A 15,885-nucleotide genomic window follows, 5' to 3' on the forward strand; every position below is an offset into this window, starting at 1 on the left:
CCCCCGCCGGCGGCGCGCGCGGGGATTGGCTGCCGCGGCCGGGCGGAAACAGCCCCGCGGCCACGTGGGCGCGTGGCGGGATGGCGCGAGCTCTGCGCGCGCTGCGCTGCGCGGCGGGACCGGGACCGGGACCGGGACCCGGACCCGGACCCGGACGCGGACCCGAGCGGGGACCGCGGGTCCGGTTCGGGCCCAGCCCCACAGGTAACCGACCCCTTGGCAGCCCCGCCCCTGCCCACCCCGGGAGCTGCGCTGCGGCGGGGCGGGGTTTTGGGTTGGAAAACATAAATTCGGGCTCTGGGGGGGTGCGAGCGCTGCTGGATCCCCGGAGTGCTCCTGCCGGTCCTCCCGGGCTCGCCCTTCCAGCGTGTCCCGGTGCCCCCCCGCCCTGCGGGGTCACGGTTGCTGTACCGTGGCCGTGCTGTTCCTGGCATGTGCCCGCTTGTCAGGGATTGCCAAGTCGCTTTGGGGACTCTGTTCCTGGGAGTAGCCATCCATGAGTTATTTTCAGAGCCAGTGCCCCCGGAGCTGGGCGTGCCCCGAAGTGCGGTGCCGCTCCCGCCTCGGTGCCGCTGCCATCGCAGGCAGCATCTTGTGCCCTTCCAGCTCATATTTAGAACTCTCCCCTGGGTCTCCTTTGTAACCGCCTCCTCTGATTTCCCCACGATTACAGGATTTCTGCATTTAGGTGGCCTTAGGACTGCTTTGTACAATTATATCTTTGCCAAAAAGCACCAAGGGACCTTTATTTTAAGAGTGGAGGATACAGATCAGAATCGAGTGGTGCCTGGAGCTGCAGAAGGAATAGAAGATATGTTGAACTGGGCAGGTATTTAGGAACATCTTTTATTTTTCACCTGCTGAAACCTTGTATTTCTTGTATAGGCTAACAGTACTCAGCTGGAGGGTGGGTTTGACTGCCTTTGTCCGGGCTGTTTTGGCAGCCCAGCTGCTCACTGCCGCCGTGCCGGTGTTGCAGGTATTCCCCCGGACGAGAGCCCCGGGCGGGGCGGCCCCGCCGGGCCCTACGTGCAGTCGCGGCGGCTGGAGCTGTACGGGCAGGCCAGCGCGGCGCTGCTGGCCAGCGGGGCCGCCTACCGCTGCTTCTGCAGCCCGCAGCGCCTGCAGCTGCTCCGCAGGGACGCGCTGCGCAGCCAGCAGACCCCGCGGTACGTCCCTGTCCCCCTGCCTGCACAGAGCCTCGCAGCACCGGGGCTGTGCCTCCTGCCCGGAGCGAGCAGCGTGTCACCCTCCAGAGATGAGGTGTTTGACTAGATGCGCAGTGGGTGGGTCACAGCTAAAATTCAGGCGTCTGCTTAGAGTTTTGGGGATGTAAGAAGGGCCACTGGCATTGGCCTGTGTTGAGTAGAAAGCCTGGTGCTCATCTCCCCAAGGTACGACAACCGGTGCCGGCACCTGACGGCCACAGAGGTGGCCCAGAAGCTGTCCCAGGGCCTGGACTGTGTCATCCGCTTCCGCCTGGAGAAGGGCGTGGAGCCCTTCCAGGACCTGGTCTACGGCTGGAACAAGCACGAGGTGGCGGAGGTGGAAGGTGACCCCGTGATTCTCAAGGGGGATGGCTTCCCCACGTACCACCTGGCCAACGTGGTCGATGACCACTACATGGGCATCACCCACGTCCTGCGTGGCACCGAGTGGCTGGCTTCGACTTCCAAGCACCTGCTTCTCTACAAGGCCTTTGGCTGGGAGCCGCCTCAGTTTGGCCACCTGCCGCTGCTGCTGAACAAGGACGGTGGCAAGCTGTCCAAGAGGCAGGGGGACATCTTCCTGGAGCGCTTTGCTCGGGATGGCTTCCTGCCAGAGGCACTGCTGGACATCATCACCAACTGCGGCTCGGGCTTCGCAGGTACCGCCGGGCTCCCGCCTGCCAGCTCGCCTCGTGCTGACTGCCTGCCACGGGCTGCGTTTGGTTTAGGAGCTGAGAACCTTCCCTGTGTCTGAAGGGGTCAGGGAATGGGTGTCACATAACCAGTCAATCACTGAGGTGCCACCAGGCCTTCTGCAGAGCTCCTGTGGAAGGAGCTGGAATGGTGGAAATCTGCTGCTGCTGTGCAGCCATTAAAAGTTGAATCAGATGCTTAATGGGTTCTCCCTTGGGAAAACCCTCCCTTCAAGGCTGAGAAACTCTGTGAAGTCTTGGGAAAACTTGCATTCTGTGGTTAGTGATTGCAGTGTTGTCTGGCACCTGTCCCACTTTAACCTGACAGACCACAAGGAGTTGAGCCAATGTCTCCTTTTGTGGTTCTTGCTGTGTGGGGATCACAAATTAACTTGTGTTCTGAGAGCTCTGCTTGGGAATGAAATCTTGCTTGGGCAGTGCCCACTCCTGGCTGCGTGTGACTTCTGTGTGGCCAGCTGAGGCAGAGGGGTTCTGCTGAGGGAGGTGATGGAGCCAAGCAGAAGATCCCAGTTCCCAGTGCCTCTGCAGCACAGCAGGCTCCTGGGGAGAGGGCAGCGTGGCAGTGTGCCTGCTGCCACTTCCCTCCTGCCTGCCAGGGGACACCCCTGCTGCTGCTGGCACTGCACAAGTGGCAGTCCTGTGCCACCTTTGCTCAGTGTGCTCCCAGCCCCGTGCCCAAGGGGAGCACAGAGCCCTGTGATTTCCTTTGGCTTGTGTTGCAGAGAAGCAGATGGGGAGGACTCTGGAGGAGCTGATCTCCCAGTTTGAAGTAGGCAGAATTACAACTCACTCTGCTCTCCTGGACCTTGAAGCGCTCCCAGAATTCAACAGGTAAAAAATTATTGCTAGCTTTAAAATGTAGTAAGCACCATGCCAGTGAGAATTTATTTCTAGCACTTGGCTTTGGCTGGAGGTTTTGTTTGTTGGATCAAGCATGGTCCTGGTGCAGCAGCTGTTGGGCTATGCTAAGTAAGAACAACCATAAGTTTCTGCTCAAACAGTTCCTGCCTCCCCTCCCATTCTATGCTTAGACTCTGGGGTTGGCAACACTGAAAATCTAGGCAGAGGGTGGGTGTAGCTGGGAGGATCTAAAGTCTTAAGCTTATAACCTAAGAAAATAACATCTAAAAAGAGTTAACACTTCCAGAAGGTTCTTCTGCAAGTACACTTGTGCTCCTAGGACATTGTGCTGCTAAGAGTGGCCTCATCATCAGTTCCCTGTGGGGCACCTGAGCTAAATGTTTCTTTGGAGAGTGTCTGACTCTGGTTTAGTGCTGCTTTTCTAACAGTTCCACAGTTTTAGCTCAGCTGGTCAGAGCATGGTGCCAAGAATGCCAAAGTCATGGCTTCAGTCCCTAGATGGGCTATTCCCTTAAGAGCTGGACTTGATGATCCTTGTGGGTCTCTTCCAGCTCAGAATATTCTGTGATTTCTGTGAGATGTGGTTGGGGTGATCCCAGGTAGCCCAAAGCAATCCAAAACCAGGTCTTTCCTCTGCTGCAGGATTCACCTCACCCGTCACATTGAGAACCAAGGGCTGCGCCAGAAGCTGGTCAGGGAGCTGCAGGGGCTGGTGGAGCTCATCTATGGGGATCAGCAAGTGGATCCAGATGTTCTAGAAAATGAATTTGTGGAGCGAGTCCTTCTGCTGAGAAAAGTATGAGTGGTGGTGGCAGATTGCTGTGCCACCATCCTCCAGGCTGAGGAATTGCTTCCTCCACAGCACAGCCCTCTGCCTTGCCAGCTTTGCTTTCCTCCCCCAGGGTCACATAAGCCTCCTGAAGGATCTGGTGTCAAGTGATTACTCCTACCTGTGGGTCAGGCCCTCGGTGTCCCGGCAGCAGCTACAAACAATTTCTGCAGAAGTAGATAAAATAGGAAAACTGGTCTTAGGGTAAGTGTGCTGCTGTCTGAGCTGAGTAGTGGCAGAAGTGACTCCTCATCTCTGAAAACAGTAAGAATTACTGCTTTTTCTGTGGTTTTCCAGGTCTGTGGCATAATTTTGTAGTTTATACTTGCTCTTTTGAAATAGCTCTGCTGCTGGTGAGCACAGGGCACGGGTGAGAGGTAGGAGCCCTGTGTTTCCATGTCCCCAGAGTGTAAGGACACCTTCTTTCCCAAAGGCTCCTGACAAGGCCAGCAGCTGCCTTGACTGTGGAGGAGTTGAACAAAGAGCTGAGAAGTGTGCAGAAGCAAACCAGGGAGACCAAGTACAGCAGCATGATGCAGCTCCTGCGCCTGGCGCTCAGCGGGCGGCAGGTAAAAAGAGCAGTTCTGAGGTCATGTGCAATGTGCTTTCACAGAGCTCAAACCCACGTTTTACAAAAGTTCTCCAAGCCTAGTCCTGGCTCAGCTCTGGTGCTAACCTGTCAGGTCCCTCTGAGCAGGGCTGGCATCAGTCTGTGATGCTGGGCAGTTCAGTTCCTGTGCTCAGTGCCTCGCTCTGTTGCAGCACGGCCCGAGCGTGGCAGAGATGATGGTGACCCTGGGAGCTGAGGAGGTGTGTGGCCGCATACACAGAGCCCTGGCCAGCTGACAGGGACGCCGGTGACGCTGCCATGCCACGCACTGGGGTGGTGCAGGTGGCACCTGCGTGATCAGCTCTGAGCAGACGAGCTGGGCTTCAGGCCAGGCAGGTGTCTGGGCTGGTCCCACGTCTGTAGGAACCTGCACTAACCTCAAACCACTTCGTTTGGGAGAGGAACCAAGTCCAGATTCAACTCTGTCCTGCCGTCGCCTTGTGCAAGGAGCCTGCTTGGCAGGGCGGGAGAAGACTACACGTATCAGCATTTAAATTCAGACCATGTGGACAGAAAGTAACTGAACTGCTGAAAGCAACAGATTCTTTTTGGAGAGGGCCTACAGCTACACAACGTGGTTCCCCAATAAATACAGAGGGGGGTATTTTTATATATTTATATATATATGTATGTATATTATAGCTGTTGCCCTCTTAGCTACCCTGGTGTCCTACCAGGCTCAGTGAGCTGCTCAGAGGGGGCTTTCCTGTGTACTGTGTCATGCACGTGGTTCTGCTAAAAACACCTCTGATCAGGAGATTGGGATGTTTTATCCTCTTTTGTCTGATGCCCTTTTAATTATTAAATCAGTGTGGTGAGTTGGATTCCGCTCTCACAGTTACTCTGTGAAGGGAGTAGCTGGCAGGGTTGTGCTGAGTTCACGCCCACACGAGCCCTTCCACAGAGCAGCCCTCCCCAGCAGCCTCCCCAGCAGCCTCACGTGGGCTGCCCACGGGCTGGGGTGGCTGGAGCCGCTTCCTGCCCGGCACAGGACGGAGCCATGGCTGGCAGCGGGCAGCTGGAGCGCTGGCTCAGTGAGTGGGGCTGGGGGCTGGGGCTCAGGGCTGCCTCTGCTGCCTCTTCCAACCTGGGTGGGCACTGCAGCAGCTTCACCTCCCTGGGGAAGGGGCTGCTGTCCCCTCAGAACCCTTGTAGAGTGATGTGGGTGCTGGCTTGCTGCATCTGGCTTCTCCCCCATCTGTCCTGCCCATCCTCAGCCCCCAAAGCTGGCTGAGTGACGGGCTGGGGAGTGGATAGAGCCAAAAAAGACTGTTTAGTTCCAGCACAAGTTTTGTAGTGGTCCCGGGAGAGCTGCCTGTAAATGGTTTTTAAGTTTCTCCTGCTAAAAGCAACGTCTGCTGTAGTCAGGCTGTGCTTGACTGTAACTGTGTGCTTGGGACTACATTTATAGGCAGGCTTTAGCAACAGCTGTTTCCTGCTTGTCCTGGATCTCCCCTTTCTGCTACAGAAAGCTCTGGAGCAGCTGCAGCAGCGAGGTCTGAGCTGCTTCCTGCTCTGGGCACTGGCTCACACCGAGCCTGGGCTTTTCTTCTTCCTCTCTTGTTTTTCTCCCTCTGTAAGATGAGGCCACTGACCCGAGTACCTCTGAGGAAAACTGGGAATGCATCCAGCGGTTCTGCGAGCAGGTGAACGCTGACACGGAGGGGTAAGGCAGACACAGAGCTCTTTGTGTTCACCCAGGCTGTGTCTGGCTCTGCAGGAATGGGGCCTGGGGTGTGGGGAGCTGCAGAGGGGGCTTGCTGGGCTCTGCCCCTCCTGGGAGCAGAAATGAGTTGGAAATAGGTGCCAGTGTGATGGAGGGTGATGTCAGGGAATGGGCTCTGACATCAACTGCTGGAGCCCACGGGGCAGCAGGTCCTGCTGGCCATGTCCTTAGGAGTCTGCACAAGGATTCTGCTCTGGGGTTCTGCAGGGGAGCCCCGAGGCAGCTCAGCCTCAGCTTCTCCTTCCACACAGGTAGAGGATCTCTGCTGAGATTTCCTCACCTTCCAGCTGACAGTCTGGGCTCTGGGAAGTAGCAGGGACTAATTAAGCAAATTACCTGTCAAACCCTAGTGATCATCTCTGTGTTTCGAGCAGACTGAGTTCAGAGCTCATGGCCTGGCACCCAGCACGTGCCCAGGAGCTGGCACAGGCTGCCCTGGCTGTCATCAAAGCTCCTGTAGCTGCAGAGCCAGCTCTGGTGGTGCCTGCCTGGGGCAGCCTGTCCCAGCTGCTCCCTCCCAAAGGACAGCCCCTGGGCAGGGCTGGAGGGCAGTGCTGGGGTCACCGGTTCACCCCGTGTGTGTGCAGTGCCCGGGCCAGCACTGTGCCCGAGGAAGGGTGTCTGTCCTGCTGTGAGCCCAGCAGCTGCTCTTCTGTGCAGACCCAGCCCAGCAGCATTTGTTTTTCCTGGGAACTCGTATATGGTGTGACTTGCTTTGCTCTTCCCCAGCCCGTGGTTTGCGCTGAGGCTGCTGGCACACAAAATCCAGTCCCCTCAGGAGGGGGAAGCTCTGCATGCTCTCACAGTGAGTACTTCCATCGGCACACAAAGCAGTCACTGGGAATCAGAGCTGGCAGGTAGAAAGCAGAGCAGACAGGATAGCTCTCTGTTCCTTTTCTCTTGATGTCTTTCTCTAGGATGCCTCTCCATTTAACTTTCCCTTGCCCAAGGAATACAGGAGCCAGGGCACAGTGGAGGCTGTAACTGCTTCTGTTCCCCCCCATGCTGTTCTGCTGAGGTGTTTGGTTGGTCTGCAGCCCTGGCTGTGGGAGCTGTGTCCCACCAAAGAGGCAATAGCTCTAACGTTGTTAGGGATGGGTACAACAGAGCAGGTGGCCTTAAATGTGCTGCCTAGGAAAGCTGGATGAGGGAATAAAGCATGTTCTTGCTGCATGACTTTCTCAGTCTTTCGTGTTGGGGAATGCAGTGTCAGAAAGTTCTTAGATTTAGTAATATAGTGACAAAGATTTTGAAAGCTCCCCAAGCCTTGTGTTTTCAGTTCCTGCTGGTAACATTTTGTTTTCTGCAGGTACTGGAGACTTGTGTGAACAACTGTGGTGACAGATTTCACAGTGAAATGGCAAAATTCAGGTTTCTGAATGAGCTGATAAAAGTGCTTTCCCCAAAGGTAGGGATGGTGGTTACAGGGTGTTTTGGGATAAGAAATGCAGCTCTGCTTTATCAGAGGCAGTGAGATCTTCTGGCCATGCTCCTCTTTGTTGGGTGGGCTGGGCTTGCCTGAGACACCCTCTGAGCATCACACCATCCATTTCCCTTTCTGGTGGCTCCTGCACACATTTACCACTGCTGCACGTTTCATTTTCCATTGCATCAGCCCAAAGGCAGAGCTGCAAAAAGCTGATTTCAAAGAAATGCTCAACTGAAGAACAAAACTCCTTGTCTCAGTCTCAGGCTTGATAACAAAATTTCAGTGAGGCCACAGACTTTAAAGCACATATCTCTGAATTCTGTTTACTGCTCTGAGAGGACAGGTGTCATTTAATCAGTTTGAAGTGCCTGGCCTTGGGGAGGTTTGTGTTTTTATAATAAAAGGAGTGGTCATAGGCAATAATGAGAGAAATTGGAGAAAGCACCCAGATGCTGATAAGAGATAATAACGTTCATTTCTGGTTTTGTTCAGTTTTCCTGTGTCTGGGGCTGGCTGAGGCCAGTGCTGTGACTGCATTGCAGCAGTTAAGGGGAGTGTTTAAAGCAAGCACAGAATGTTTTCACTAAAATAACCTGCTTTGGGTTTTGGATTCAAGAAGTGATCAGAGAAGTTTGAAGTGGTTTAATTTTGATTATTATAGAATGTGTGTGTGATTTTCATACACTCCATAACAGCTCTTGTTTTTCCTAACCCAGGATACAGTTGTCAGCACTGTGAATAAACTCACAGGAATCCATTTTATCCTCGGTGTTGGCACAAAAATGCCTTGGGGCTGGATCCCTGTGCCAGACCTGGCACCAGTTCTTTGGGTTTGAGCTATTTGTCTTTCTTTACTGTCTTGTTTTCAGTACTATGGAATTTGGTCTTCAGAAAAAGTCAAGTCAAGGGTCACAGAAGTGATATTCAGTTGGACAGTCTGGTTTCCTCAGGAAGTCAAAATCCAGGATGCTTATCAGATGCTGAAGAAACAAGGTTCAGTTCTGTTATTTCAGTTTCCTTTTTAGCTTCCTAAGCCCATGGTTTCCCCCACAGATATCTGCCCCCCTCAGCTTGTGACTCAGCTTTTTCCTGACATGCTGTGTGTAATGAAAAGGGACAAAGGTCCCAGGCTGGTTGGGTTCTGAAGGATGAATGGAACTGTTTAAAGGGATTTTCCAGAGAACAGCCTTCCTGAGCCACAGCTCAGACCGGTCTGGAGGCCTCTGCTCACACTGTGGGCCGGGAAAAAAGCACAGGACAGGCTCAGAAGTGATCTTTGCCCTGGAATATCTCCCAGGGTTAAGAGAGATGAGTTCAGAGGGATCCCAGGATGGATTTTTTCATCCACTCCATTATATTTAGTAGTCCTCAGTGGTATTTTAATCTGGAAATCTGTGCAAAACCTTATGCACTGTTGAGCATTGAGGTCTCAGCAGCTTGGACATCACTGAACAGCTACTGTTACCTGTTCCAGGGATTGTAAAAGAAGATCCCAAACTGCCAGAAGACAAAATTTTACCTCCCCCTTCTCCAAGACCTCAGAATTCTATTTTTGACACAGATGAAGAGAAGTCCAAGGTAAACCTTAGAGTCTTTGTGCCTCACCCTCTGTTTTGTCCTGATGAGAAAAGAGGCTCAGTGATATTTTGGGAGCTTCTGCTGTTTCAGACAGTCTCAGAATAATGCTGATCCCTCCTGCAGTGCAACAGCTAGAGGACTCTCTGAAGGTTTGTCAGAAATATTTCCTTAGAAAAAAAGTGAAACTTTTTTACAGAAAAACATCTGTTTCTATGAAATCTCCCCAAGGAAAGGTTTCTCCAGGTCTTACAGAGCCAGAGTCCCTAATCCTGACCATGCAGTGTATGCAGGAGCAGTGTAACCTGGGTTAGGCTATGGGACAGGAGCTGACGTGTCTCCAGGATGATGGGACCGTTCTGCAGCAGTGGCTGTGCTGTGAGCACAGTGCCACTGCTGCTCACTGCTGCCCCATCTGTGCCCTGACAGCTCCTGGCCAGGCTCCTGAGGAGCAGCCACCCCGAGGACCTGCAGGCAGCCAACCGCCTGATCCAGAGCGTCGTCAAGGAGGTGGGAGCTCCCCGGAGAGGCCTCTTGGCACCAGGGAGGGTGGGAGGGAACCTGGCCATTCCATTTGCAGGAGACCCTCTGTCCTGCAGCCCCACAGAAGGGGCCGTGTTCAGTCTTTCCAAATTATTCTGAGATTACAGCATGAGATAATTTTGTTTTGTTTCCCTAAAATGTGCCATTGCCAGGAAGAGGGAATTTGTGAATGTGCATACAGCAGGACACTTCTGTGTCAGTGGGACCTTGGCAGTAGTACTGCAGTGGTGGTTGGAAATTTCCAAAAATAAACTCAGTTCCCAGATGGAAAGAAGTCACTTCTGTACAAAACTGCCTCTTTCCTGCATGCAGTGTGTGTGCACGTCTGGCCTGTCTGTTTGCATGTTCTGTCTGAAGGAGCATCCCACTTCTCTGCTCACACAGATTTGGTTTAACAAAGCCCTGTGGTGTTCTGAGTGTGTTGTTCTGTGTGGCAGAAGTCACCAACTCCCAGCTCAAATTCTGAAGTCACGTTCGTGCCTGTGGTGAGATGGATTCCATATTCCACAGCACACGGCCAGGGTGCCCTGACAGAGAGCTGGGGGCTTGTTCTCACCTGTGCTGCTTTGTGCCTTCTCCACCTGCAACAACTATTAATAGGTGTGACCCAGAGTGCTCCAGCCAAATTTTTCATCACAGGAACAAGAAAAGTCAGCTCAGGTGTCCCGAAGAGTGAACACCATCGGTGAGGTTTCTGAGAATGTCAAACGTATGGATGAGTTCCTGGAGAGCTACAGGAGACGTGAATTATCCCCAGCTGACCAGGAGAGCCTACAGGTAAATGCTCTTTTTCCTCCCTCTCCTAGAGGGAGCGTCCCTTGCAGGTGGTGGCACAGACCAGGTGTGGGTGCTGAGCAGTGGAACGTTTCCCCCCCAGGCTCTGTTCCAGCGCTGTGAGAGGCTCCGGCCGCTGCTCTTCCGCCTGGCCAGCGAGGCAGTGCCTGACGAGGAGGCTCTGGGTAAGAGCCAACACTGTCCTTGTGCTCCTTGGCACCTGGGACAGGGCTGTGCCCTGCCCTGGGAGGGCAGTGCCTCGGCTGCTTGGCACCCTGTGGGCAAGGCTCTGCACCCTCACCATGAAACCATGCCCGGGGAAGTGGCGTGTGCTCTCCTCCTGCTCATCTCTGAGGAAGCTGTTAATTTTCACTTGGAGCCCAGAGTTAAACAGTGGATCCATTTCTTCATTGGGGTGGTTTCTGAGTTTTTTTGAGTTCTGATGTTCAGAGAACTGAAAAGAAAGTGCAGAAGAGACAGCAGGAATTAGGAATACTTTACAGGTGGGATAAGATTTCAAAGGGATCTTGATAAATGAGAGAGAGGCCTGGAATCAGCAGCTGTGTGTGCAAAATGGAATGAAAGGCAAGTGAGGAGCTGAGGGCAGCCTGCTCTGCTGGCCTTTGCTCCTGAACTGCACTGTCCCTTCCTCAGGAGCATTTTGGGGGGTGCTGTGGAACTGACCTGACCTCTCCCTGGAACATGAGTATTTTGTGTCTGCTCTGCTTTCCCAGCTGAGGTCCTGCAGGCCAATGACAAGCTCTCACGGGTGCTGGGGCAGTACAGGCAGGTTGTGGCCAGCCAGGAGGACGGGGATGGAGGAGGTTCAGCTGCCAGCTCTGCCCGTGCACCAGGTGAGAAGCCCCCACAGCAGCTCTGCCCTGCATGCCAGGTGGGAGCGGGGTTTGGCAGGGAAGTGCTGCTCAGAGAACAAACCTGGAGAAAGTGCTGTGACACAGGAAAAATATTAGCTACCCATCATTTTCTCTTGTGTCTAGTTGACAGAAAATACTGCCCAAGTTCTCTGCCTTCGAGGCACAGCTGTAGCTGTGGCTGTGCCATCCTTCCCCCAGGTTCCTGGCTAACTGTGTCTCTGTCCCCCAGCGTGCCGAGCAGCCCCGCGGCGCACCAGGAGCTACACCCTGATCGACTTCTCCGAGCTGGAGGCCACGGCCCTGACCCCCCCAGAGCCCTCTGCAGACACAGCCTCGGCCTCCCGACACAGCAGCACCACCTCCAGCTGCCTGCTCGAGGAGCAGCTGCACTCCTTAGGTCTGTAGGTGCACTGCAGTGTCACCTCCTTGCTGGGGTTTGTGGTCTTCAGCCAAGAGAGCAGAACTTTGACTTCAGTGTCGGTCCCAAGACAAAGTGGAGCCTTCCAGATGGAAGTCTTCAGGGATGCAGTGTCTCCAGTGGTGTTAGACAGCAAAGGAAGCACCTGTGGCAAACCCCTGTTTTCTGTAATTATCTGTGGCATTTGATGTCTTTCCTAGGTCTCAGGAACTCCCCTGTCACACAGGAACCACCCCTGGATTTTGGCCTGGCAGAGGTGAGTGATGCTCAGATACTTTGCAGTCCATAAGGTATAAAGGGCAAAAATCAGAGATGATTGCTGGTCTGCCTTTCTCTGGCAGCCCTTTTGGTGTACCACTCTGTTCTGAAGGGAGACTGAAATCCTTGTGCTCTCAGTCTCTCAGGTGCAGTTTGCAACCAAATGACTCGTGTATTTCTGCTTTAGATAGTGGTATTTGATAAACAGAATTCTCTTCAGTGCAACAGGTTTATTTTTGCTGATATTATACAGCATGAACCTAAAGGACCTTATTTTCCAGCCTGCTGTACACAATGGCTTTAGGGAAGGTGTAAGTGCTGTTCAAGCCCTGGCACCACAGGAGGGCTGGGAGGACATCTGTGCAGGGAAGAGTGAATTCCAGAGCCTGGATGAACAGCTCTCTCCACCATCCAGGACCAAGACATTCTCTTTGTAAGTAAACTCTGCATAATAGAGTCTGATTTTGGGGCTGAGGAATTCTTTTTCAGCAGGGAGATTCAGGAAAACCTTTCAGCTACCCCTGTTTAGTGATGGCAAGTGATCCATGCACACGTTGGCTCTCTCCTGCAGTTGTGCACTGGTTAATTGCAGTTAATTGCACACCAGGACCTTCCAAGGGTCAGAAGTTTGGGGAGACAAATCCTACTGGTTGATAACAAGGTGATGTTGAGCTAAAAGAACAAAAGCCTTACGTCAGACCTTTTTATAATAACGTGTCACTCAAAAAGCACTTTCCTCAGCTTTCTCCAGACTGTGACAAGGTAATTTCCAGACATTCAGTGGAAGCTTGGAAGAGTTCACAAATCAAATTAATCTCCACAGTTCCTCAGAGCAGGAGACTATTACAGTATGCTTATACAGTCTGCCATATTACAAGAAACTTTACTGAAGATTTTCAGCTTCCTGCGATGTCTTTGAGCTGGAATTTACTTTGATCTGCCTGACTAGGGCTCCAGAGAAGCTGTGCACAGGGATGGCAGACTTCCAAAGCCCTAAACCTAAGTTTTACCATAGTAACAGAACCAAAATCTGCCTTAATGAATTTTGAAACAGCAAGATCTTCCATAGATGATAGTTTTTGAATTCCTCAAGGACTCAGAGTGTAAGTCTGTAGTTTCTTTATACCTAAAGGGAATGAGGGATTGGGAATAGAGACAGACACAGCAGAAGACAGTACATTCCCTGTAGTATCCCCACTTAATGCAAGCTTTCTGCATGCTTTTCTTTCCAGGGATTTATCACCAATGAAATTGCCCTTTCCAGATCTTCCAAATAACTCAGTGGCAGATCCTCCACTCCTCAGTCCAGGCTATGATCTGAAGCCTGCTGCCTCTTTGCATCCAGCTTCCAATGATGCTTCTCTAGAAAACCTTTTTGTGCCTTTAGTTTCAGTTATACCAAGTGAGTACAATTCTGTGCCCTAGCTCTGCTTACTAGAGCTCTTCCATGAGTTTTGCAGGACAGGAAGCCAATGTAGCTTCATGCTACATTGGGGTGTGGGTTGCTGGAGACAAGTAATGACTGTTCTGTGATGGGCTTAATGTACCTGAGAATTTGAGTAGGTGCTAGGGATCACAGCATGAGAATGTCCTTGTCCTCCCTACTCATTGCTCAGGAGTTTTCTGCCCTGGCTAATCTTTGTAATGTGCTTCTAAACTCTGTCCTTCGCACCTTCAGTCAAGCTTTGAACAGTTGTTCTACTAAGAGTCCTAAAAGACAATTTGAGTGGGAGTTGTCCCACTTCCTAAAGCAGGAAGCTCTTCATTCCACCTCTGCTTTTTGGTTTCACACTGTATGGCCCAGCTCTGCCGCTCAACCCAGAGCATTTCCTGGGAATGTCACCCTGGGGTCTCAGCCTAGGGCCACAGAGCCTTGGCTCTCACTGCTGCTGGAAGAGGACAGGTGCACAGACATCCTGATCTGCCTTCAATCTCAAGTGAAGCTCTTAGCAGATTTTGGAAGGGCAGGATGGTGACAGTCAGGTATGAATTTGCCAGGCACAGATGGTAAGGAGCCAGATCTTGTGTGCTCTCAGAAAGGCACTTTGCTTTTCCCACCACATTTCTGTTGGATCCACACCTGACTTCTCTCAAGGACTGGTGAAACCTGAGCTGCCAAATCCCCAAGGCAGACATTCAGATTCCTGTCTTTGCCTTGGAGGCAGATGTAAATCAGGGGCTGTGTGCCACTTGGTCTGTGAGTTTGCCAAAGGAAGTAAAAGTTTGTCTGAACTTTCCTTTTTGCTGTTCCTTATCCCATCTTTCCTGTTCGCCCTCGGATGGGAGAGGAATCCAGGCTTTGATTCTGGTTCTCAATTTGTCTCTGGCAGGCACCATCTCTCCAGTCACTGTGTATGACAGGAATGGTTTCAAGGCCATGCTCCACTTCTCCAGAGACCCAGCTCCCGGCCGACCAGACGTGCTGGTGATGGTCCTGTCCATGCTGAGCACCTCAGCTCACCCCATTAAGGACATAGTGTTCCAGGCTGCAGTCCCAAAGGTGAGAAGCCTGTGACAAGTAGTAGGGATGCTCAGAGATGTCCTGAGAAGAAGGTCCACCATTTCTTACTGAGCATTTGCCTTGCTCATGGGAAACTGTGTGGCTCTCTGTCTCTGCACGGAGATCCTGTTGTACAGTGGTGCCTGTTTCCCTGTGTGTGTCCGTGGCCTTGCTGCTGCCAGAGGGCTCCAGAGCTGCTGCTTCAGCCTCCTGGGCAGGGCTCCTGCTCCCTGTGTGGCATAGAACTGGCTGTCTGGGAATATTTGCCTTTAGGTGCAGGCTGTGCTTTTCACTGAATGAAGAGTCTGGCTGATGCATCTTTACTTCAGCTCCATGGCTCAGTGAGGCTCACAGCCCTTTCCCAACATGGACTAACAAGTGTTTCTTTTGTTTTTTCAGACCATGCAAATAAAGTTACAACCAGCCTCTGGTTCTGAGCTGCCAGCCTTCAGCCCTCTCCTCCCACCTGCAGTGCTGTCCCAGGTGCTGCTGCTCTCCAACCCACACAAGGTGCTGCTGGTGGGCACTGGGAGTCCCCCTGGCTGTTTGTGTGAGAGATGGGGAGGTGTAGGGGAGAGACAGGGCAGTCTGGACTGTGCTGGGAAGATGATATTTCTGCTCAAAGAGCTTTCCAGAGCTACAGTCCGAAGGGCTGTGTGGGCAGTTCCTGCAGGGGCCTGCGCCCTTCTGGAGTATCTGCACACAGAGGCAGCTGCAGGCACTGCAGGTGTCACTGTGCAGGTGTTGGCAGCTGATGGAACACAGGGACACCCAAGGCACCAGTGATGGGTGACAGGTCTTTGCACTGGTGGATAGTTATGAGATCCAAGATCAGTGTAAGAAACTCTGTCTCTGAGTAGGCTGGGCAGGCCTGGATTGCCAACATGCCATGGCTGGCATGCTCTGGTCTTCCTTCCAAGTTGCTCTTGTCTATCTTGGGAAGATCCAGGGTTTCCTTCTGTGCAGAGCTTCTGCAAGGCTGGTGTTTCCCTTTCAGAGGTGGCTCACTGCACTGAGGCCACAAGGGGTGAAGGAATCCGGGAGTTTATAATCATGGTGTGCCCCTCTCTTCCCTTCTCTCACAGGATCCCATCCGCCTGAGGTACAGCCTGGTGTTCACGCAGGGCCTGCAGCCCTTCCGAGAGGTGGGAGAGGTGACTGGCTTTCCAGAAGCAGAGCTCTGGGACAGGAGCTGAAGTCCAGCTGGCTCGGACGCTGCAGAGTGCCCTTAGCCCAGATGGGGAGCGACTGGGCCCAGCAGTGCTCCGTGAGGGCACCTTGCTGGGGATCTGCCAGCCCCTTCCTCCTGGCTGTGCCCGCAGGAGGAGTGGGGGCTGGCTGCGTCTGCCACAGCCTGTGGCTGGAGCTGAGCCGGCTTTACAGGAGCCTGCTGGAGGGCCCGCAGGCTCCGCGCTTCTGCCACGCACACCTTCCTGCTGCTTCCGGGCCCTCTCCCCTTCACTTGTGAATTAAAAATAACAAACAAAGCGAATCCACACCAGCATTCAGCCTCACGCCAGCCTGTTCCAGGGACACAGGGACACCCCGGCCCGGTTTCCCCGGAGC

The 15,885-nt window shown here is 53.1% G+C and overlaps 2 protein-coding genes across 4 annotated transcripts; both read left to right on the forward strand.

Annotated features, from left to right (window-relative positions):
* Positions 1-64: 64 nt before the first annotated feature.
* On the forward strand, positions 65-5,045 carry EARS2 (glutamyl-tRNA synthetase 2, mitochondrial). Of its 2 annotated transcripts, XM_050980311.1 has the most exons (9): positions 65-204; positions 674-829; positions 980-1,169; positions 1,395-1,867; positions 2,644-2,752; positions 3,425-3,578; positions 3,685-3,815; positions 4,045-4,180; positions 4,374-5,045. In XM_050980311.1, the coding sequence occupies exons 1-9, from the start codon at positions 81-83 to the stop codon at positions 4,455-4,457; spliced, it is 1,557 nt and encodes a 518-aa protein (XP_050836268.1). In that variant the 5' UTR covers positions 65-80; the 3' UTR covers positions 4,458-5,045. The 2 variants fall into 2 exon arrangements, with proteins under 2 accessions (XP_050836268.1, XP_030085581.1); XM_030229721.2 differs by lacking the exon at positions 65-204 and having other exon boundaries at positions 254-829.
* Positions 5,046-5,169: 124 nt separating this feature from the next.
* On the forward strand, positions 5,170-15,820 carry GGA2 (golgi associated, gamma adaptin ear containing, ARF binding protein 2). Of its 2 annotated transcripts, XM_009092019.4 has the most exons (17): positions 5,170-5,255; positions 5,803-5,887; positions 6,677-6,752; positions 7,257-7,355; positions 8,246-8,369; positions 8,851-8,954; positions 9,381-9,461; positions 10,134-10,271; positions 10,372-10,453; positions 11,003-11,122; positions 11,373-11,540; positions 11,762-11,817; positions 12,101-12,252; positions 13,052-13,221; positions 14,150-14,319; positions 14,719-14,829; positions 15,405-15,820. In XM_009092019.4, exons 1-17 carry the CDS (start codon positions 5,222-5,224, stop codon positions 15,513-15,515), a joined length of 1,881 nt encoding a protein of 626 aa, XP_009090267.3. In that variant the 5' UTR covers positions 5,170-5,221; the 3' UTR covers positions 15,516-15,820. The 2 variants fall into 2 exon arrangements, with proteins under 2 accessions (XP_009090267.3, XP_030085580.2); XM_030229720.2 differs by lacking the exon at positions 7,257-7,355.
* The last annotated feature ends 65 nt before the right edge of the window (positions 15,821-15,885 follow it).

This window comes from Serinus canaria, chromosome 14 (genome assembly GCF_022539315.1).
Source record: "Serinus canaria isolate serCan28SL12 chromosome 14, serCan2020, whole genome shotgun sequence".
NCBI lineage: Eukaryota > Metazoa > Chordata > Aves > Passeriformes > Fringillidae > Serinus > Serinus canaria.